Raw genomic sequence first — 22,801 nt, 5'->3', positions numbered from 1 at the left:
AATCTATCTTTATCCATGGCAGTGGGCTTATTTAAGCTTGAGAACAGGTAAGATTCTAACCAGGCAGAATGATCACTTTTGGCTGTTTTTGTGCCATTTGAAGATGTTCGTATTACCCGACCCATGGGGAGTGCCAGGCGAAGGAAACAGACTCGGTCTGGGTTTTGAGAAGTGGGGAGTGGGGCAGGTGCAGGGGTGGGGCATTTGGCGGGGAAGGAGATGGCATGAACAGAGATGGGAACTCCCAGGGACAGTGGGCATGAGCAGGCCTGTCAGGGAAGGTATGAGGTGACAGGTCTTCGGGGGACCCCTCTTTCCCTTTTGACGGTGGCACCCAGTGTGGGGGGGTGTGGAATTCTGCCCTGCACACCATGTCCCTTGGGTCTTGTGCAGCCCCGGTGGTCCACCCTGTGGACTTCCCTGTGGCAGGTCTTCGTGCCTTGGGCTTGTGGGTGTGTGTTTCGTAAAGCTCCCCTTTACTGGAGAAGGGCTATGAACTGATGAGCTTTTGACTTTGTACTGTGCGAAATGTTGGAAATAAAGGCAGGGACTCTTTCGGACTATTTTTACTTATTTATTATTTTTAAAAAATATTTTACTTGTTTATATATCAAAAGTGAAAAAGCATATAATTCAACAGTTTCAAGAATGTCGGACCCCGCATTGGGGTATCCTTACGGGTACTGTGTGCGGCTGTCACTCTCCAGTGCATGATGAGAAACAAACAAACAGACACACAAAGAACAAAGATTTTTCACTGAGGAGCACGGTGGGATGATTAGGGTCCTACTGGCTCACATTCATTCGTTCGACATCTATGTGCAATTCTTCGATGAATCGGTCTTGATGTCATGCCCCCTAGCTCCTTGGTTTTCAGAAGGATTACCTAGCGGGGGTAGTTGAGTCCAGACTCATGGTCTCTCTCATTCTCTCTCCTCTTCCTCCTCTCTCTCAGTCTCTCTCTCTCTCCCTCTCTCACGTGTCCACTGCTCACACACAGCAGCCGGAAATGACACGTTGAAGTGAGTCACCAATGCGGCTATGAATCACCCTGTAATTGGGGAAAGTTCTGTCCTTCTAGGTCGTGCAGCCCCTTGCTCTCGTGTTCCTAAATATATTGGAAAATTTTGAAACCACTCTGTTCTCACTCCGATCTCTCTTACCCGCCACATCCTTTTGGTCCCTAAAGTGGGCTGAAGTTAGATGATCTTGCGGGGGAGGGGGGGGGTCTCAGCCCTCCAGTGGAGAAGGGCGAGGAAAAGAAGGCTCGGGCAGCCACAAGGTGGCAGTGTGGGCCCCACCATCCTGGCCACCCAGCAGGGTGGCCGGTCAAGTGGCCAGACTCCTGAGATGCAATGACCAAGACCACCGAGGAACACTACTAGCTAGTTCAGATTATACGTTTCTCTTGAGAGTCCTCTTTTTCTTTAACAAGCACATGTGGACAAGGCTGTGATAAATACTAGGCACACCCCGGCATCCCACCCTCCCCACCAGATGAGGGCCGAGAGCCAGGCACACATCCCACTCTCCCCCAACCCCCCCGCCCATTCCTGCAAAATAAAGTTTGTGGGAAGCAGAAACCTGCTTCTATGAGTAAACAAGTCACCTACACTCCAAAATAATACATGCACACTGTTTCTGGGAGGGAGCCGGCCAGGTCGGAGTGGGTCTCCGCAGGGAGGCGGGCAGGTGCTCTGTCCGTGTGCAGGACCACCGAGCCAGGGAGCACAGGCCTCGAGATGAAAGGGTGTCTATTCCACTGGCCTTCTTTGGCCCGCCGCCAGCCTCCTCAGCAGTGGCAGACAGTGCAAGAGTGACAGCAACGTGACTGGAACGCAAATAGTGTCTACCAAGCGCACAAAAGCCCCCGTAAAGCCTTCTGGTGCCATCCTGCCAGGGTCTCGGTGGGGTCCAGGTCTGAAGACCCGGATGGGCAGAGCGATGGGCAGAAGCAGCTGCGCGTGTGCCTGTGCATGTTTTACAGTCTGCTTTGGAGACTCAGCTGAGCGTTGGCGGTCTCCCCGGGGGGCTCCACGAGGGCGTTTTCCTGAAAGGTCCTCTTCTCCATTCCTGGGAGAGGCTGAGGTCTAAGAGGCAGATTTGAAAGATTTACCATTTTTTTTTTTTTTTGAAGGCAAAGGCCTTCTCTTTCTCCAGAAAAATTAATTAAAATAAAAGTTTTCTTCCTTTGGAGTTCTTTCTTCTTGGCTACATCTCCAGTTCTGTCACAGATGAGGACTGCTTCACCCTCGTGGTCAGGGTTCCATCACTTGGCCTATGAAGAGGACTGTTCCTGAGAATGGAAGAATCATAGGAGATGAGAACAGGGAGAAATGGCATGGCTCGCCCAGCCCCATGTTTATGGATGAGCTGAGATGTGAGAAGGCAAGTGAGCTGTCTGGAGTCCCAGCTTTTGGGGTGACTAAGCTAGGGCTGGGGTCCTGGCGCGGTGCTCACTTTGTGACAGAGCGTCATCCCTGAAGGGAGGGGGAGGGGCAGAGTTATGGACTGGGGCAGGAGGGAGCGTCTACACCTGTCTGGACTGGTGTCTGAGGCGAAGAGACGCGGGGGCAGGGGGCAGTGGAGCCTCCCCGCCCCGGCTCACCTGTGGGGTTGTGCCGAACCACGAAGAGGAAGGGTCTGTCCATGATGATCTCCTCGGGGGCCATTCGGGCTGATACAATAATGGCTGAGAGAGAGGGAACAAGGTTAGAACAGAAGGACTGGGCACTGGTGCCTGGATTGATCATAAGTGATCCATTGACACCAGCCTTCTGATAGCAGCATTGGAGGGCGACTCGGAGGCTTAGTTGTTCTTCCCATCACAAACTTTAACAGTTTAGGGAAGTTCTCTGAGGACTGGCTGCCTCCAGGCATTCCAGAGAGATTTACCAGCTACTCACCAACAGCTATTTGTGTAACCCTTTTTAGAATGTTGATAAGCAAGTTCCTTAAGCCGACTGGCCACTATGAGCACAAAGCCAAGGCTTCCTTTGAGGGGCCTTTTCACCTTCACGGGGGGGGGGGGGGGGGGGGGCTCAGGAGCCATTGGGTGGGGGACCGGGATCCCAGGAAAAGTGGGCCTACAGCAGGCTAAGAAACTCTGGGGGGATAAGGGTGATGCCCTGAGCACCTGGTGTGGGGGGTGCCCCTCTTCGAGGAGAGGCTGGTGAAGCAGGGCCGTGGGGTTCCTCCCAGACGTGGGCCCCTCCTTGGAAGTCCTGGGGGGACACTCACCAGGCCTCACCTGAGTCTGACCCACCTGTGGAGGAGGACGCCACCGTGCCGCTCTCATTCACCTCGATCTTGACTTTTTGCAGCGCCTGTGACACGTACAGTGCCTCTTCATCTGAAACAAGCGGATCCGAGTGTAGATCAGCTGGGGTTCTCAGAGATACACTCCTTTGTCCTCTCAGGGGCCCCCCAGTCCACCAGCATAAGGAGGAGGTGGGAGGAAAATCTCTTACCTGAGAGACTCGAGAAGTCCGCCTGGTTTGGCTTAAACATGTCAGTCATCCCCAAGTTCTCCAGGGGTCTCCGGAGGTTGACTTCACTTTCCAGGGAGAACCTGTAAACAGGAGGGGGAAATAGCTCAAGCTCAGGCCGCCCCTTGTTGCCTCTGCCAGGCCCCGTCCACATATCCCCCTCAGCTGACGGGATGGGGATAGGTGTGAAAGTGGAGGAGGGAGGCTTGGTTTTTTCACATCTGTGTGTCAGGTGTAATGTAAATGAACAACCCCTACCCTCACACCCTGGAATCTTGAGGGGGGCGGTGGCAAAGGGCACATCCTCCTGCAAGATATTTGAACAAAAATCTGGTCTGTAGATTGTGTTTCTGGGAGCGAATTCTGAAGAGGACTCCAGCAGAGAGGTTTTGAGGCACTTCTGCTTCCCATCAGGGCCCGAGTCACCTCGGTTCTCGTTTTCTAGACGTGGGGGTGGGTGGGTGGGGGTAGAGAACACAAGGGCACCCTAAACAACTGAATCTTCCTCTTTCCCCAAGCATGGCATTATAACAGCTGGAAATTTGGGGTAGGTGTGGTGGGAGGCTTCCTTGCAATTCTGGAATTACCCAGCCTCGGCCTTCTCCACCCTCTGTACTCCTGCAGAAGGATTTTTTTAATCTGCTTTGTTGGAAGCCAGCTAGAAGCTGTAGTTCTGGCTGCCTTGTCTCCTTTTGTCTCTTGTTTGGATGTTGATTTGAGCAGATGGGGGTGGGAGAGGGTCATCTCAAAGGCTGATCCATCCCTCTCCCCTCCCCCCTCATTTCTCTGGCTCTTCTTTTGGTTGGCTTTTGCTGGATATTCTGAGGGTGGGGAGTGTGGGGGCAAGGTCTAGGAAAATTCCCCGCTGCCCTCTGCCCTCCAGCAGAAACAGGAGCAGAGATGAGGAGAGGAATCTTAATCAAACCCAGGCCAGAGTGTTTCCCATCAGCTTCCCACACATGTCCCTACCCTGCAAATGTCATACTTGGGAAACATGGGGGTGGTCCCTTCAGGGAGCCTTGGGAGAGGGGAGGGGTAGATAGAGAGGATTAGAGCATTGGCAAGTGTGGTGCGAGCAAGGGGTGACTTACTTGGGCAGAACCAGGAGGCGGAGCTGTCTGGTCATATTCCCTTTCCACTGGCTGATGAGCTGGGCATCCAGGATGTTGGTGAGGGCAGAGAGAGGCACCTCTTTTTCATAGGGAGCAGCAATGAACATGCTGAGAGTGTCCCCGTGGTAGGGCAATTCCAGGATGTCATAGTAATGGCCGTCGGGGGTGGAAAACTCAGCTGTGAAGGCACCAAGATGGCGCACTGAAAATGGCTTCAGCTCTCGCTTCTGACCCGGCACTGGCTTTTCAACTAGTTCTGTCTCATCCATTCTTTCTGGAAGCCACCTCTCCACCCTGGCTTTTGAGGCTCCCCAGTCGGTGTTTTTTATCCCCATTTCCCTCCTCTTCTGCCAATGCAGCATCTTCTGATACTGTCTCCTTTTGGCCTTCTTTGCCTTTACCCCCCTCTCCCCCACACCCAGCCACTGATTTATCTCAGCACCTCCTTCATCTCAACTTCCACATAGGCCTTCCCCCAGCAGGATCTGTGAGCCCCTGGTGATCACCTAGAAACACGTGGGTCATGTGGTCATATTTGGGCTGGAGGGACTTTCTGGACTTCTTTTTTTTTATATATATATTTTTATTTAATTTTGAGAGACAGAGACAGAGCGCAAGCGGGGGAGGGGGAGAGAGAGGAGACAGAATCCGAAGCAGACTCCAGGCTCCGAGCTGACAGCAAAGAGCCTGATGCAGAGCTCAAACTCGCCAACTGGGAGATCATGACCTGAGCCAAAGTTGGACACTTAACTGACTGAGCCACCCAGGCGCCCTGCACTTTCATCTTGCGTGATATAAAGCTACTTTCTGCTGCTCCAGTTATCCCAGTAGCTCCTACCTGGGGATTCTTTGTCAAAGATGGGCTATATTCGAGGGGTTCTCCTCCCTGAGAGGGGAGCACCCCGGGGAAGAGATGCGGTAGCTGTGGGACTTGGGGAAAGGGTTTTGTACTCACTGTAGTTGAACTTATTGGTCTGAGCCATCATGGGCACAGAAACGGTGCTGCCATCAGATTTGTGGAAGAGGCGGTGGTGGGTGCCTGACTCTGGGAAGGGCGTCTTCCACTGGCCATTGAAGTAGAGGGCGTTCACCAGCATCAGGCGCGTCAGCTGGTTCACGGCCCCTTCGCCCAGTAAGTCGCCAATCATGCCTACGGGAAAGCCAGGTGGGCAGGAGGCTAAATATGTTTTAACCCTTTTAGATGGTTCCCTTCAGTCCTTTGAGGGGATCCGGTCAGGAGGCAGACGGGGGTGTAAGTGAGCCAGTCTAGCTGTGTTCAACCTGTTCATCTTCCCAAGAGTCTCAGGAAAGCTTCCCGCTCATCGCATGCTCTGGCCCTGGGATCCTGTCCAGGATCAGACCCGGACGCTTGTCTTGCCTTACTTTGCTCCCCAAGCAGCAGTGTGTGTTTCTTGTGGTTATTACTGTTGTCATGACATCTCACAGCACTTTAGGGAGGCCCTTAGGGTTGGTTCATGAGAGGGCCTACTTTGAAAACCAAGATGCTCTGATTCTTCCAGCACCTGCCCTGTCTACAGAGAACAGCATGCTGATGGGGAGAGGTTGGGATTCTGGGGACTTGTTTCTAGATCCCCTTCCTCTGCAGGCCCTTGGGACTGGCCTCCTCTCCCTGCCCGCTCACCTTTCGTGTGTGTCTTCACCCAGTCGTTGACGATGAACCTGGCTCTATCCACCTCTGAGAAGTCCACTTGCTTGACCGTGGTCCGGAAGAGCCTGAAGAAGTGAGGCATGAAGCCCTCGACCAGCTTCAGATCCCGCTGGACGAAGATGGCATCGGCCGTGCTGATCTCATCCTTGTTCCACGGCCCCATGAGCTCCTTGTACAGCTGGCGGAGGGCAGGGGCCATGCCCTTCTCTGTGCCGAGGCAGGGCCGAGAGGACACATTAGCTTACGTTGAGCCAAGGGCCCCCAGCCGGGCCAACTTCCCCCAGGAGAGGCCCAACCTTGCGCGTGTGGATGGGGCTCTTCTGTTCCCCCCGGGGTCTCTGGAGGGAGATTCCCTTCCAAACCTTAATCTCTTCGGCATCTCTCTCTTCTCCTCAAAAATCTCAGGCCCTAACCCCTTTTTGGGTTAGAATACTTTTCTCTGCTTTTAACGAACCCTAAGTTTTTTCTTATCGTAAGACTAACTGTGCTAAGCATTCACACGTATAATCCTATTTAAGCCTCACAGCAGCTCTATGTGGTAGATAGTTTTATCGTCCCCATTTTGCAGATGTGGAAGCCGAGGTCCAGAGGTGTTAAGGTAGTAAACGGTGAGGCACACCTGTTTTACACCACATCCCCTGGCCTGTGCCCCTTGTGACGGACCCAGAGCCCGGTAAAGATGCCCTGTGACATGGCCGCATAGGAGCCGGCTCGGCTCAGCTGGCATCGGCCTGCCTCTGCTTCTGGTTGCTTACACCCCTGTCCCGTGAAGACAGTGTGAGTGCCCGCCCCCTGCTCTGCCCTGTCTCTCACCATCAATCTGGAACTGCATGGCTGCTTCGATCTGCTGCCGAGTCTCTCCTCCTGTCGTCAGCTGCAACATGGCCAGGACCGAAGCCACCCCGTAAGGTGAGAAAACCATGTTGCGGTCCTTGGAGGCCCATGCCACCTGCTGAAACACCTTCACTCCAAAGTCTGTGGTCAGTCGGGCCGCCTGAGTCTGGCGGTGGTAGGAGGCCGACCCTTCACCAAAGACGAGGGCCAGGCCCAGGGCTAGGCAAGCAAAGACTGGAGACATCCGCATCCTAGAGCAAGCGGAAAAGGATCTGGTGAGAGGAGAGTTCTGGAAAGCGGCACCCCAACCACGGGCCGGGCTCCCCGGGTTCACCGCTGGCAGGTGATACCTAAACACAAGGGCAGGAGTCCTTAAGAAACCCTGATCGGCTCCGATTCTGAGCCTTTCCCCTCGTCTCAGCCCCAGGCAGTCTTTTTTTTTTTTTTTTTTTTAATTTTTTTTAAAGTTTATTTATTTTTGAGAAAGAGAGACATGGAGCCCGTGCTGGGGAGGGGCAGAGAGAGAGAGGGAGACACAGAATCCGAAGCAGGCTCCAGGCTCTGAGCTGTCAGCACAGAGCCCGACGTGGGGCCAGAACCCACGAACCGTGAGATCATGATCAGCCCCAGGGAGCCTTAAGTGCATTTCCACCAGTGGGACTTTGGGGAACCCCTGGCAGCACCCTGTAGCGTATCTCCCTTCCCTTCAGGAGGCCAAAAGACTAAATTGTAATAACGCCTTTGATTTGCATAATGTTCTTAATTCTCTTCTAAAGCTTTCTCAACCGTGAATTTTTTCGAGCGAGCCAGCATGAAAAGCCCCTTTCCAGAAGTGGGCTGGGCGTCCTGATGGAGAGGGATGGAGAGTTGAAGCCCCTGTTTCTGTGTGGTGGGGTTGGCGGTGTGGCCCGGCCACCTTCCGTCAACTCAGGTCTGCAGTTCTCCAGGGGGGAAAAAGAGGAAAAGTGAGGATCGTGGACAGAGAACACTTTATAGGAGGGGTGTTCTTCGCTTTAACCTCAGGAGGAGGTGGAGTTTTTTTTCTCTTACCTGAAGTTCTCAAAGGCCCCTTGTGATTGGTGGTCTGTCCTGCTGTTGCTGAATCGTGGTGATTCTGCAGCCGGAGAGGGCGTGTGGCTCTCCTGACAGTGCTCTTGGCCCCGCAGCCAGACGCAGCTGTGTTCCTCCAGAGGCTGCCGCCTCCCTTTATACCAGATGTGGGCAGGAAATAGATGAACTCATGGTTCAGCCCCACCCACTTTCTCGCTCTGCAAGTCCCTCTGAACAGCTGGCCAGGCCCCCTCGGCACCTCCCTCTGCCCAACTTGCAGAGGCGTGTGCTCGTGCTGTTCTGTGTGTACGTGTGTCAGAGGGGTCAGGAACAATTGAGCAAACCCCGGTCACCTTGGCCCGAGGGCCTCCCGGGACTTGCTACCCTCTGCCTGTGTCTCCCTCTTTTTGGATGATCTTCCAGCTCGACCCCTGGCAGTGCCAGGCGGCCCCAAACTACCCCGTGTTTGGGATTACCTTCCCCGATACTCAGCTGGGGAAAAACAGTTTACGTTTCCTCCTTTTGGAGAAACGGGTCACCGCGTGGTTACCAAAGAAGCCGTGAACTTTTGTCTGCCGGTGCTGTCCAGTCTGTACGTGCTGGCCAGCTTGGGGAGAACACCCCTCCCTCCTCTTGGCCTCATTCCAGTGGCCAGAGGGCACGGAGCGTGCCATGTGATTGTCTGGGTTTTGACTGTCTAGGACATGAGCACGCAGAGGACTCCCTTCCGTTTTTCCCTCTTCCCTGCCAGGTGCGTGCCCGCCCGCTGGTCGATGATACACAGCTGACTCTCCCACGTGTCCAGACTCTTAAGATGCCCTCGAGGCTCTCTTTTGTGCCAACAGCCGTGTCTGGAGGGGGTTTGGGTGTGCTGGATGGGGTGATGGTGATGGAGGCTGAAAGAAACCAGGGGTTGACAGGGTAAAGACTTGGCAAGGCAGTAGGAGCCCAATGTGTAAGTTTCATTTCTTTAAGCTGCCTTCTGTGCCTGGGGAGAATTATACCTTATCCTTTTCTCGAGACACAGACACCTGGGGGGTGGTGCTGGGGCGGCCATGGAGAGTCAGTTCGTGGCGGGTTTGTGGGGTGTGCTTCCAGGACACCGGGCTTGGGGATGGAAGACTAACCAAACAATTCTGCAGAGGGTGGGAATCGGCCAGAGACTGGTGCGTGGGACTGCACCTGGGGGCTTGGCAGGGTCAGGTCACGTGCCCAGGATGTTGTGGACAGAGGGGTGGCTGGGTGGGGAGATGATGCACTTGACCCTGGGCTCCACACGCTGTCTCGCTTTGTGTAGGTGGTGGGGTTCAAGTGAGAGTATCCATGGAGACAGCGGATAGCAGAATCACAGGAAGTTTAAGTGGGTGGAAGCATCGGGATATTTGTTTTGGATTTTTTCAGTAAGCAGATACCAAGGGCAACCACAGCTGGACGGCTTTCCCACTTTTTACTCTGCCTCTGCCTGTGTTTTCTCTGTTGCCCCTAGGAGTCAGGTGGGGAGGGGGTGGCAGGGAAAAAAGGGGAAACCTCGGTCGGAAAGTTAGGATCACCCACTCTTTTCAAGTACAGGACTGTTCCCGTGTAACTGCTTCTTGTTTATGTCCTTTTCTTTTCTTGGTCTCGTTTGGACTCTCTGAGACAGTGGTTAAGCATGAGAAGGCGGTTACTTCTGATCTCTTTCAAGTGGAGAAGACAGAAGTGAAGCCCCCAACCCATCTCCTACCCCCCAGAAATGCCCCCAGTGCCCTGCCCTCTACCTCTGGGGCTCAAGGGGGATGGGGACATGGGCATCCAGGTTGGGAGTGCCAAGCCCCAAGTTAGAAGGGCAGTGGGTCGAGACCTGGCTGAAAGGGGCTCCCTTGAGGTGCCCCACTGCCCATCCTCTCCAGCCACTTCAGCTGACCCTCCTTCCCTTCTTTCGTTGGCCATCCAAGAACCATTGTCCTGGACCTGATGGTTGATCCTGATGCCATTCCAGAAAAGACGCTCTGTTCCCAGGCATGGAAGGGAGCAGCTCTATGTCCTGTTGGGGAGAAAGGGGACATGATTTATGTTGAAAACACAAAGGGCTGACTTAATCAGGGTTTTTTCCAAAACTGGGGGGAACGTGTAGGTATCTGGTGGGTATAGATTAGAAACTGAGGCAAGGCCCGGTGTAACTGGGTCCCATGCTGGGGTTTCTGACTCTTCCTTTGACTTTCTCATGAGCTAGGGCCGCTGGATGATCTAAGCCCAGACGTGACCGTGACCGTGGTGCCTGTTGCTCCTCTGTGTGTTAAGGCCTTGCTTCCACCCTGTCTGCCCTCTGGAGACCTTCCACACATCACAGTGTAGCTGGATCGCCCCGCCACCCCCCAGACAGACTTCCCTGCGACACCCTTCTCAGAATCCAGCCTGATTCAAGGGGCCACATCACTTTCCCTCCTTCCCCCGAACCCCAAACAAAGCCTGGATCCAATCACCTTGCTCACCCAATCACAAACAGCAGAAAGAGAAAAGTCCCTGCTTTTGAAATTGCTGGATCTCTGATTCCCAGAGAGTCAGAGATAAGAGGATGAGTTACAAGACTGTGGATTTCTGGGGAAGTTTCAGTTCCAGCTAGTTGGGAAAGATGTTTCCATCTGTCCGCTAGCAGGTGGTTCATGACTAGACCAGACTCACGCTTTCCGTGACTGTCCCCCCACCCCATGCCCATGGGCCCTGGCAGCCCTGGTTCTCTGTGGGCCTATCTTCCCTTCAATCCTCCACCTCCTGTCCTTCAGCTGCCCTCTTTGCCTACTCCCTTCTCTTCCTTTTTGCTCTCCCAGCACCACTACCTACTTTCTTTTTCACTTTCCCTTTCTCTCTCCTAGACTCCCTTTTCTTGACTTCTCTGTTCAACCCATGGTCAACTGGTCTACTCCACTAGCCTCAGCCAGCCAGGGGACGTCTCTCCCACTTTCCCTCTCTCTCTTCCGCTCTCTCTGACTCAGTCCCCCTTCCCTGGCTTCCCCTCTTGAAGAAGCCCTTTTACAGTCAAATGCTCTGCTCCAAGTCTTCCTGCAGGGCGGAGAGCACCGTCCCCTATCAGTTACACAGGCTCCCTGGAATGTTGGAGCTGGCCTCCTGATTCTTGGTGATTTCACTGGGAGAGCTGGGGGTGGGAGCAGAACAGGGTCCTACTAACTCACAGCACTATTTCTGGCCTGGTTGCTCTCCAAACAACACAACACCAAAAATAGCCTGTGTTTAGGCTGGGCTGGCTCTGCCCCTCTCGTAGGAGTGAGCTGGGGTGAGTGCCCTGTGTCCCTTCCTGCCTATCCTTGCTTAAGATCTTGACCCTGGAACCCAGACAGACACGGGCCACCTTGGCCCGTCCAGGGTCTCTCCTCACACTGGTACCATGTCCAGCGTGTCTCCCCTTCCTCTGCCTGCATAACCACCTCCATCTCCCTTCCCCAACCACCGGCAGCCTTCTCTCCTTAAATGCCTGTAACATGACAGCTTGAGGAAGGCAGAGGAAAGCCCCCAACCCATCTCCTTCCCCCAGTCTCAGCCCCACTTGTCCACGGTTGCTTTTTTTCTGCAATTATATCCCTGCGTTTCAGAGCAGGAGGGTCTGAAGAACCATTTAATGCAGCCCTTCGAATTTGCAGGCATGGGCCCTGAGGTCCACAGAGGCCGCATGATGTGTTTGAGTCCACACGGTGCCATCTGGTGAGGGGGAACAGTGGTCACTGCAGTGGATGGACCCGCCTGGTCCCAGATCTGACCTTGCTGGTCATGTGTCTTTAGGTAAAACTTAACTTTCGGGTGCTTTGGTTTTCCGTTTTGCAGCTAGGTGCAGATGACAATTTATAGGTAGGTTGAGAATGATCCCCATCCCTCAAGGCTGTTGGGGTTACATGAAATATTGTCCCCAAGTGTCTGACATGTTCTAGGCTCTCACTAAGTGGTAGCCACTCTTGGTCGGGAAGGAGCCAGAACAGGAACCCAGATGGCTTGAGCTGTTAATTTCAATACAATGTGAGTTCCTTGATGTGGGTGTTCTTTTCACTTCCCTTGGCCTGTACTGAGTGTTGACATCAAATGCCTGGGGCCCCGGGTGGCCGGTGACAGGAGAGAATGGCTACCAGCCCCTCTTGTCCACTTCAGACCGGATCTTCTCATTTCTACCCCCTGCCTGGTGTGCTCCACTGGCTGATGGGCAGATTTTGATCTTAGGGAGATCTTCCTTTGTGGGCTCTGTTTGCATGTGGACTTCACTGACATCTGACACTTGTGTCCCAATCCCTCGAGCATACCAGGAAGGAGGGGGGCTTGTTTTAGAAAAAGGTAAAAACCAAACTGAGTTTGACCTGTTTTCTTGGTCCTGGCCCACTGGACCCACTCTCTGCCACCCACGTCCACTATCTCTTGTTGAGTCTCCATAACTCTTTACCCATTGCACATACTTTCCCAATCTCAACGGTCCTGTGTGTACTTACTAAACTCACTGTGCTGTCGCCACGCCTCGTTTATTTTTATGTCCTGGGGTGCCCCTTGGAGGCTCTCTCATAATGTCAGAGTTCAGTAAGCATTAAAGACCCCCCCTACCCCCTAGGCAAGAATGAGCCTTCTCTCTTGGGGGAAAGAAGCAGAGAGAGTAAATGGGACCCACTGTGGCCACAAGGGGAAGTTTAACGGGCCGGGAAGGGTGGGATGTGCAATTTTTCGGGTAGCTGTGACCACAGAGTCTGATGGTGTCAGCCAGAATGAGGCGCCTGTGGGGCGCCCCAGGGACACCCCAGGGCCACCTTCCATTTCTCTTTACTCACGAATGTGGATTGTCCAACTCTGATTCACTTTTTTTATCTTTACCAGAACTTGTTCCTCATTCTCTGAATTCCTGAATCTCCCTTTGTAACTTTCTCTGGAACACATCCTGTCTTTTTTTACCCTGGCTGTTGCGTGAATCTTGGCTTCCCCAAAATGGCCAAATATTTGTTGACAATGAATGCTCAATGGTGTGACCTAGAGACATATACACTTCTCTCTCCCTGAGAGAACAGACACAGGGACAGAAGCAGAAGATCAACGAACATGCGACAATTAGATTAAAACTTAAAACTTCCTGCATGTTAAGTTGCGAGACTTGGGCTTGAGGGTGGAAGGAAGGCTTCCCAGAAGCAGAGGGACGGTGCTGGGTTATGAGGGAGAGGCAGCGTGGCCTTGGCAGAGAAATGGGGATGGGGTGGGCCCAGGAGGTGCAGAGCCGTGTGGGGGAAGGGAAGAAAACGTGCCCATCGTCTCTCTGCATCTTCATCTCCAGGGAACAACTTCTCTTCTGGCTGAGGCTTCTCGTCTCTGACTTGTTCTCTTGTCGGCTTTTGTGTTGCAGGCCTCTGCTTTTCCATCTCCTCAAAACAGATATCCTTGCTCTAGTCTGGATCCTGGCCCTGGGCACCGCTGTTTTACTGAGCAAATGCCCAGAAAGACAGTGACCCCGGGTCAGTGGGGGACCTGTGGGTGGCGGAGGTCCCAGGGATGAAGCAGCCTGAATGATGCAGTACAGATGGAATTTGCCACTGGAGAGTCAGGGGCCCCTCGAGTCACTGACCATTCCTTCTCCCTCACTTCCTTGCCATATGGAAGCAGGCTCTACTGTGTGTCTTTCCATCTGAGTCAGCCTGGGCTACTTGGTGAGCAGCTGGCCTGATGAACGCTAATGCATTCAGGCTGCTAGTGTGCTTCTTGGATTTGCCAGAGCCCAGATATGCCAGGTTATATACCATAACCTTTCCCAGGATTCCAAGCTGTAAGGGCCGGGGAGGGCGGGTATGGCGTGTCTGCTCTCAACACAGGACTCTGAGGGTCATCAGTGCGCCCACGCAGTCCCGGGTCTGGTTATCATTCTTCCTTCCCAGAGCCTCCCTAAGACTGACACCATGGCTTGGAACAAGATGCTTTGCATAGAAAGAGGCAGATGTGGCCCGAGGACCAGCGGGAACCTCTGGGCAGCTTCCTTTGTTCCCCTGAGCCTGTTTTCTCTGGAGAGAAAATGTTGCCATTTTCATGATAGTGTAGTTAGGATTTCAAAGGACAGCACGGATGAAATGACCGAGTGCATCTATCTCTACAGAGAAAGTGACCTGTAGGTTTCAGTTGACTTTATTATTATTTTTTTTAATTTAGTTTTTGGGGGAGAGCACAAGCGGGAGAGGGGCAGATGGAGGGGGACAGAGTATCTGGAGCAGACTCTGTGCTGACAGGTTGACAGCAGCAAGCCCGATGTGGGGCTCGAACTCACAAACTGTGAGATCATGACCTGAGCCGAAGTCGGATGCTCAACCGACTGGGCCACCCAGGTGCCCCTGTCTCAGTTGACTTTAAAACTTGCATTCTTCTTCTTTTCTTTTCTTTTTTTTCCCCCTGTGCTTCCTCTCAAGGGCCCCTTGGTTTCCTGAGGGTAGACTGGGTTCCTGTGCCAGAGGGGGCTAGCTAATCAGGTCCTCGGGTAAGGGATCCCAGAAGCTCAATGGTGGGGCTGGACAGGGCCTCCACCAGGACAAGGAAGGCCACCAAGGGTTCTGGCCCACATATGTCACTGGCAGGAGAGGACCAGGCTTCCTGTGAATGCCGGACAAAAGTATTGTCACCATGTTAAGAACTTGGGGACACCTGGGTGGTTCAGTTGGTTGGGCGTTGAACTCTTGATTTCCGTTCAGGGGATCGAGCCCCACATTGGGCTCTGCACTGCCTGTGCAGATCCTGCTTGGGATTCTCTCTCTCCCTCTCTCCTGCCCCTCCCCGTGCTCGCTCTCTTTCTCCACATAAATACACTTAAAAAGACAAAAAAAAAAAAAAAAGAACTTGGATCTGAAGCAGGTGCTCCAGGCCAGCGGTGCCTGCTGTCCATCCTGTTCTGGGACCCAGAATTATAACATGCCCTTCTCTTGAGTCCCTTGCCTGGGGGGCCTTGCTGTGCCCCCACAAATGTGTCAAGAAGTATTAGGACTGTGAGTAAAGGCTGATGCAGGCAGAGCAAATAACTTATTCACATGGCAGCGTGGGGGTGCTGGGGGAGGGAGCCCAGATGGCAACGTGAGGCAGTTCAGGCCTGAGAAGGGCTCCGGGGTGGGGGGCAGGGCAGGCTAACCTGGGGGATATTTAACACCCCAGGAATCAGACTTAGGCTCTTTCCTGGAGCTGCCATGCGGGCTGGGGTCTAGGGCAGGAAAGGGGAAGCATGAGCCACCCCCACCCGCACCTGCCCCTTCTCCCGACCTTGTGCAGCTGCATGGGAAGTGCCATGGGCAGGGCGGTTGGCACAAGTGGGGCAGTCTTGCCTGTCATGTCCACTATCCACCCCCTGCCCCGTGACCACAGTGGAGACTGGCCTCAGTCTTGGCCTATCTGGGCTCCTTGGCTTCCTTAGAGCCAGAGCGGGTCCTGCACCAGATCTAAGGAGAAACTGATCAGGGATCATGAAGTTCCAGCTTGTAAGGTTTGTCCCCATCTGTGGGAAACCTCCTCATGTATCCGCCCCAGGCTTGCTCACTGAGCTCACACTGCCCACCACCAGGCGGGGTAGGGCTTGCCCACCCACAGTGGACACACAGCCCACCACGGACGCTCTGCAGGCCCCACGGAAGAGGCCTGAGGCCCTGACCAAGGAGGAGTGTCAGCTTCCCACTTCCTGCTTCCCACTTTGCTGTCTTCGGCCCCTGTCCTCTCCATGAATGGTCGAGGTCCTGGCCAGTGGCCAGCACTGTCTGGACAGGAGGAAACCAGGATGTGAGGTCTGGCGATGGTGGTGGCGGCGGGAGTAACACAGAACACTGAGTCCTCAAGAGCAGAAATTCCACCGGAAAGAAAACAATGCGCTGAAGACAGTCACCCTCTGGGGAGCATGGGGGCAAGGAAAGGGACGGGGCCTTCCGGCCCCAATCAGGTAAACAACCCTCAGCCTAGGGAAGCCCTGTCATGAACTGTCTTCCAGATATGAATGCTGGCATGGAAGGCTGGAGGCCTGGGTCCTGCTTCGGGACAACTGGGAGAAATGGTCCTCTGCACCTTCTCTGGCCTTCTAAGGCAGATGAGCTCCTACAAGGGAAAAACAGGGTCTCCTGCCAAGGTCAGGAGGATCGTAGGGAGGCCAAAGGCAGAACTGAAGGAGCATCTGGCGAAGAAGGCCAGTCATGCTGGGGCTGGGATCACCCCGGCCCCAAATGGCCAGTCGGCTGCCAGAAACCAAGTCAAAGGCAAGTCTAGGTTCTAGGATAGGATTTGCGGAGGTTGGAGCCTCAGAGCACTCCATTTGGGATGAAGGCGGTCAGGTCAGTCCAGTGTGGAGGCCAGCCTAGGGCTCCCCACTGTGTGCAGGGCTAGAGGTGAGAGGTTCCTTCCTCTTTCGGAGCTCAGAAGAAGCAAACATTGGAAGCGACAGAAAGAAGCACCCAACCGGGGCTGCAGTGCCCCCAGGATGCATCCCAGCCTCCCACACTGGGAAGGCCGGGGATGCTGAGACTTCAAAAACTCGTGCCAGGCTGTCTGGATTTGTGGTTGCCCCTGTCTATTTCTTTAGGCAGTTTCTTTTCTTTTTTAAATGTTTTATTTATTTTTGATAGGGGGAAAGAGAGCGCGAGTCAGGGAGGGACAGAGCGAGGGATGGAGACAGAGGATCCGAAGCAGGCTCTGCACTGAGAGCAGTGAGCCCGCTGCAGGGTTAGAACCCAGAAACCATGAGGTCACGGCCTGAGCCCAAGTCATCCGCTCAACCAACCAAGCCCCGCAGGTGCCCCTATTTAGGCAGCTGCCGATCTGCACATCTCTTCATTCCTAAAGTGCTGGGTCTGCATGCCTTTTCTTCAGAGTTGCAGGGAAGAGTCCCCTTTCCCCGAACTGCCGCGGTCCCAGTGGCTAAAGTGTGCAGAGAAGTTGCTGTCTGCCAGGCCCTGCTGTCCTCTCATTACCTGCGTTCGTTCTCATCTGGCTCAGAGATTGGGGATGGCGCTGTCCCATTCTACAGATGAGGAAACCGCCACAGAGATGGGTTGGATCTCTTGCTCCAGGCCCCTCAGCTAATGAGAGGAGCTGGCTCCAGCACGCCCTGCCTCCGTTCTGTTTTTCGGCGCCACAGCTGTCCCCGTGGTGTCCCCTGCAGGCCTGTGCCCCTAACCCCCTGACCCAGGATAGGGCCCGGCTCCGCCCTCACTATATCCCACGGCTCCCCTTCCCATCCCTGACTCCTTCCTTCAGAACCTTCCTGTCCTCTGAGCAAGGAACTGATTCTGGCTCAAGCCGTGTTGATTGACCGTTTCATACCCTCGAAGGCCACGCTCGCTTGGGAGATGTGACATTCTGTGCTTCGTCCAGTGGCTCTCGTCCCCAGCTTCACATTAGGTTTACCCAGGAGCTTTCAAAAAGCCGTGAGAGCCGGGCCCATCGCTGATGATTCGAGTCTCGAATCAGAATCCCAGGATGCTGGCTTGGTTTGGCCTTTGCTGGCTCCCCTTTGGGATTGAGATTGCAGCCTTAGACCACCCCGGCCAGGGGTGGGGAATTTCAGACCCGTGTGCTTTCCCCCACCCCCACCCCCCAGGTGGCTTTTGGAGAAAGAATCTACCGGAGGCCCTGAGCCCGGGTTGCCTGGTGACGGAGCACACTGCCCTTTGACCCATAGGCTCGGTTAGCAGTTTCTGTGCCCTGTTCACGTTTGTGGGCTGGTTATCTGTGGACCTTGGACTGCAGGCTCGACTTTGAGATGGGTGGAGAAGGCAGAGAGGACATGAGAAGCTGGTCAGGGCACGGAGGCACTGTCCTCACCTTCAGAGCCAGAGAAGCCAGAACCGGCCTCGAATGCCTCAGGAGAGGTACCCGTGAAATGCTCGGGAGGCCCCTGTGGGAGCGGGCCTGTGAGCTAGACCTGAAAGAATGATCTGCAAGCATTTGCAGAGAACTGCTTTTATTGCTTTTTCTGTCCGCGGGGCGTGTAAAGGTGCTGGGGCCGAGGATAAGGGTCTGGCCCTGGAGGGCCTTAGGGCCCTGTTCCGGTAGAAAGACAGACAGCTGTAAAGACAAGGAGTTCCAAGGAGGGGTGTGCCAAATGCCTCTTGAGTAACACGGGAGATCAGGCATCCAGCCAAGGGATGTCTGAGGCCTGGGGGCAGGCAGGAAGAGTGCAGGGACACGACCTTTGGGATAAGGCCGAGAGGCTTGGTGGAGAGGATGCGGACATGTCAGGCTGGAGAAGCAGAATCATGTGGGGAGAAGGGCCCGAGAAGGAAGGAGCCCAAAGAGCAGCCAAGGGATTTGCCCTGTGTGTAGGAGCCCGGCACTCTGCTCCTTGCTCGTCACCCACTCGCCCAGACCTGCTCTCTTAGTCAGTCCCCGTGCTGGGTGCTCCTGCCCCTGCAGCTCTGGGGTGGTGATGAGGCCCCCGTTATTCACGGCCCAGACCGACAGCTGGCTCCCTCAGGCACACTCCCTCTTTCCCAGGGTGCAGCCCCAGCCTGCCAGCTCACCTCCCTATAGGGCTGGCCAGACGGCCTCTGTCGGTCTTGCCACGGTCGTCAGGAGCTCGGGGCCATGCGGGTGGACACCCCTCCCTCCTTCCTCCTGAGCCCTCAGCCCTGCACCGGCCAGCTCTGTCAAAGGATATGGCGGTCTGAGGAAGCAGAAGGGCAGTCTTCTCTTTTCCAAGGTCTAGACCCTTCCAGTGGAATGACAGCGGGGCCAACAGGAGAGCTTTAGGGTCCAGGAAAGCTGGTTGGGGGGGGGGGGGGGAAACCTTCTTATTCTGAGCTCCTGTTTTAATTTTTAAAAAATATTTTCTTTATTTTTGAGAGAGAGAGAGAGAGAGAGAGAGAGAGCACGCGCACAATAGCAAGTGCAAGCGGGGAGCCAGTCCCTCTCTAGACGGGGAGACAGAATCCCAAGCAGGCTCTACACTGACAGCACAGAGCCCAATGTGGGATCGAGAGATCACGAAGTGGGATACTCAACTGACTAAGCCACTCAGGCGCCCCATGCGGAGAATTTATTTATTTTTTTAAATGTTTATTTATTTTTGAAGGAAAGAGAGACAGAAGATCCGAAGTGGGCTCTCCGCTTTCAGCGCAGAGCCCGATGCGGGCCTCAAACTCACGAACCGTGAGATCATGACCTGAGCTGAAGTGGGACGCTAAACCAACTGAGCCACCCAGGCGCCCCCTGGGCTCCTGTTTTAGACGAGCGCCAACAGACCCCGTTCTGCTCTGAGTGTATCAAGTAGACCTAAACCCCCAGGATGGGCTCAGGGGACCTGTGTCCTCAAGTGCTTATCTTTTCAGGAAATGGCGGGTCCCCCTCTGTTTTGTTCTTGTCTGCCTGTGGCAGCGGCTTACCCGGGGAAATGGGGCTAAGGTGGGAGCTGAGCCCAGACGGAAAGCCCCTGACTCGGGAACTCCCTGTTATCATTTCTGCGAACCCCAAGGGACTGTAGGTAAGGGGAAGGACGTCTTGTTGTGTCTGGCACACGGGCCTGGTTTCCGGGCTGAATCAGGCACATCGTCAGCGCAGCAGGTGGAAGGCGCGGGTCTGTCACTCCTGGTCTGGGGCCGAGGTTCCCCGCCCTTCTGCTCTGACAGGGCTTTCCTGCCAGTGGACCATTAACTCAGCAGCTGGACAGGAGTGTGTGTTTATGTGTGTGGGGGTCCTGGTATATGTGCCAGGTCTGTGTTAATTGCCGGGCCTCCTGACGCCTCCCGGGCTTCTCAACAAACCCAGTTCGTGTGTGGGGAAGATGAGCAAGAACAGTGTGGGTGAAAGAGGGAAAGTGGGAAGGCAGTCATAACGGCGGGGACAGGATGTCCATCTGCCATATCTATCCCCTCCATCTACGCTGCCTGATTTCTGGTTTTCCCACCCATCTCTGGCCTCTAGAATGTTCCACACACCCCCTGCTGTTCATATGCAAATCAGCTCTTCACGGAGCCTCCCAAGGGGGCTTGGATCCTACCTTTTCCCCAAAGCCATTCCAGCATCCTGCAGGCCATCCTAAGCTGTTTCTCCTTTGAACTTGAACACTCTTATGATCAGACACACCATTCAGCATTGGAGGGTTCTTCATCTGTACCACATATGTTCATTTTGTTCTCCCTACTGGGTCGTGTGCCATTTAGAGGTAGGAAATGTTTGGGTCTGTGCTTTCCTCCTCTGCCCCTTAATACTGCCCCACGTGGGCAGGACTTGGGCCTGACAGCCAAGTACCTTGAAGTTAACATTGCCTTTGGAGAATCCAATTAGGAAGAAACCCGGTTTAGGAGAGGATATTAGCCCTCTGTAGAAATTACCTAGGAGACTGTCTGTCTGTAAATATCCCAAATCCAATTAAGGAGACCTGGGTGAAACCTCAGAAGAGCAGATAAGATTGCAATTGATTTTAGGGACCTAACTGCATTGTCTTCTGCCTGAGGGAAAATGCCAACAGAGGAGAGAGTTCCTTCTCATTATAAATGGGGGATCCAAGGAGATCCAGCTTGGGGCCGGGTCTCTAGGCTGTGCAGGACAGCCTAAAACCTCAGGGGGCCGGGCCCTGGGACTGGCTTATCCTGAGGTGGTGTGGACACCTCAGGTTATCATCCAGCCATTAAAATCATCCAATGGCCTGGCCTCGTTCTAATTCCATCCTCAGCAGTTCCATTCTGAAGCCTCCAGGAGAGAGGTGCCCAGGTGCCTGGGGATAGTGGCTGTGTCGGTAAACTAACGAGCTGGCATTTGGTTCCTAACGCTACCCTTTGTGCGTCTTGTACGCACGCTTGACGTCAGTACGCCCCGAGATCGGTTTGTCCATGGTATGCACATGTTAGTTGGAGAATCAAGTGCTGGGCTGTGATGTGATGAAACTCCACAGAGAAGTCACTTCATTTGGGTGACCAGCTACTTACCCCAGCTGGCCACGTCTTCCCTCCACATCTTTGTTCTTGCTGTTTGCGTTGGTAACTTAGAGGCAGGGCCCAGTAAATGCTTTCTGTATGGTGGGCTGATTGAGTGGTGGTGCATGGGGGTGGAAGGAAAAGAGCTCAGCCCGGGTGTTTTGTGCCCAGAAGGTGTGGGGAGAAGGCACGTGGTCCCAAGAGGTGAAGGCAGGAAGGAACCATGAACTCTGACTAGACATCCCCTATGTGCCAGACGCTGGCTGAGTGTGTTCATATTCTTTATCTCATTTATTCATTTGGGAGCCCCATGGGATAGCTCACTGCCTCCATTACACAGGCAAGGAACCAAGGTCCAGAGAGGTTAAGAAACCCATGCGGGTGTCCCCTGTTAGTGAGTGACAGAGCTGGGATAAAATGAGGCTGTCCTCACCCTGAATCCCTTTCTTGGAGGGAAAGACCCCAGAGGGAGAGCATATCACCTTCTGTGTTAGGAGAGGGGCTTGTGGGTGGAGAGGTGGACGGGGCATGGGGGCATTCCTGGAGAGCTCTGCACCTTGCCCACTCCCCCAGCACCTGCCCTTGGGAGGCCCTGTGGTCCTCGACTGAGGATTAAATGGTAGGAAATGATAGCCTCAGGGAAATTCCAGTCTTGCTTCTTTGATGGGGCGCATGCCTGCCTAGAAACATCCTAATGGCATGCCTACCGCCATGTGTTTATAAGACCACAGAGATACACCCCCTCTCTCATATCAACACCAGCGAGGATGCTTGGCTCCAGCCACAGGCAGGATCCCAGGTGTGAGGCGTGGTACTGCTTCCCCAACATCTGGACTCAGTTTCTCCCTGACAATCCCCAGTCTAGCTTCTGACTCCCGTGACGGCCCGTTTCCAGATGTTGCTTAGACATCCCAGCCTCCTTACCCTCGCTCTCTCACTGCCCTCCTGAGCCCTTGGAGGGAGGTGGAGGTGCTGTGTCTCCCTGAGCATGGACATGGGTGCCCTCAGGTGTCTGTAGGCTTCTCGCTGCTCCTGCTGTTCCTGGGTCTCCGTTCTTTTCCCCAGAGATCACTAGGAGCAAGGGGCTGGGCAGAGGCCAATGCCAGCTGCGGCCTGCCCGAGGCCAGCTCTCCATCATTCCCTGGGGAGGTGCCCTGCAGGAGGCCTTCTGGGGAAGCCACACCCGCTTCATGCCTTCCGGTGATATTTTTCTTTATCACTCTTCCTACTAATTTCCCACATGACCCCATCCCACCCCCAAAAGATATCTCTGCCCTGAAGCACAGCATCTCTTCAACTTCCAGACTCTTCCTGGCAGGAGAACCACAGAAGCTTAAGGGGATGCAGGGAAGGGGCCAGGAGAGTGAGGTAGGAGGTGAGGGGCCTGCAAAGCTGTCCTTGCCAGGAGACGTGTCTGGGAGCACTGGCCCCCTGGCGTAGGCAGAGGCCTTCTTGTGTTCTAGCCTACTTCCCAGCGGTAGGAAGTGCACAGAAAAGTGATCTGGGGGTTTCTGCCTTCCTTGAACTTGGGGCTGGGGAGCCTCCCACACAGTCTGAGGGACAGCAGGAAGGGGGGTGTTAGGGAGTGGGCTACAGGAACATTCCTGCCTCAACTCTGCAGGGCCTGGGTGGGCAGGGCCAGGCCTAGGTTCCCCAGTCCCCTTCTCTGCTCTCAGGCCTCTGCGGTTCTGCCAGGAAAAGTCTGGAAGCTGGGGTGCTGTGTTTCAGGGCAGAGATATCTTCTGGGGGTGGGACGGGATCATGTGGGAAGTT

General features: G+C 54.4%; 1 protein-coding gene and 1 long non-coding RNA gene across 2 annotated transcripts in view; one reads left to right on the top strand and one right to left on the bottom strand.

The window, feature by feature from the left end:
• The window catches only part of LOC144614765 (uncharacterized), a 129,006-nt gene that overhangs the window by 7,036 nt on the left and 99,169 nt on the right, over nt 1-22,801 (top strand). The window lies entirely within an intron of this gene.
• Nucleotides 560-8,306, bottom strand: SERPINE1 (serpin family E member 1). Its single transcript, XM_078440008.1, has 9 exons — nt 8,154-8,306; nt 7,083-7,354; nt 6,243-6,476; nt 5,556-5,750; nt 4,580-4,778; nt 3,471-3,571; nt 3,266-3,352; nt 2,609-2,692; nt 560-2,296 (listed from the first exon to the last, which is right to left on the bottom strand). Exons 2-9 carry the CDS (start codon nt 7,351-7,353, stop codon nt 2,259-2,261), a joined length of 1,209 nt encoding a protein of 402 aa, XP_078296134.1. The 5' UTR covers nt 7,354; nt 8,154-8,306; the 3' UTR covers nt 560-2,258.

Source organism: Panthera onca, chromosome E3, assembly GCF_046562875.1.
Source record: "Panthera onca isolate mPanOnc1 chromosome E3, mPanOnc1 haplotype 2, whole genome shotgun sequence".
NCBI classification, from domain to species: Eukaryota; Metazoa; Chordata; class Mammalia; order Carnivora; family Felidae; genus Panthera; species Panthera onca.
This window is presented reverse-complemented; position numbering and strand designations above follow the sequence as displayed.

Bases quoted from the DNA above. Each gene is read 5' to 3' on its own strand.
- SERPINE1 (XM_078440008.1), bottom strand. From the start codon at position 7,353: ATGCGGATGTCTCCAGTCTTTGCTTGCCTAGCCCTGGGCCTGGCCCTC. The intron at 4,779-5,555 runs GTGAGTACAAAA...GTGCCTTCACAG, and splicing joins GACCAATAAGTTCAACTACA to CTGAGTTTTCCACCCCCGAC. The intron at 2,693-3,265 runs GTGGGTCAGACT...CCTCTCTCTCAG, and splicing joins GGTGGCGTCCTCCTCCACAG to CCATTATTGTATCAGCCCGA.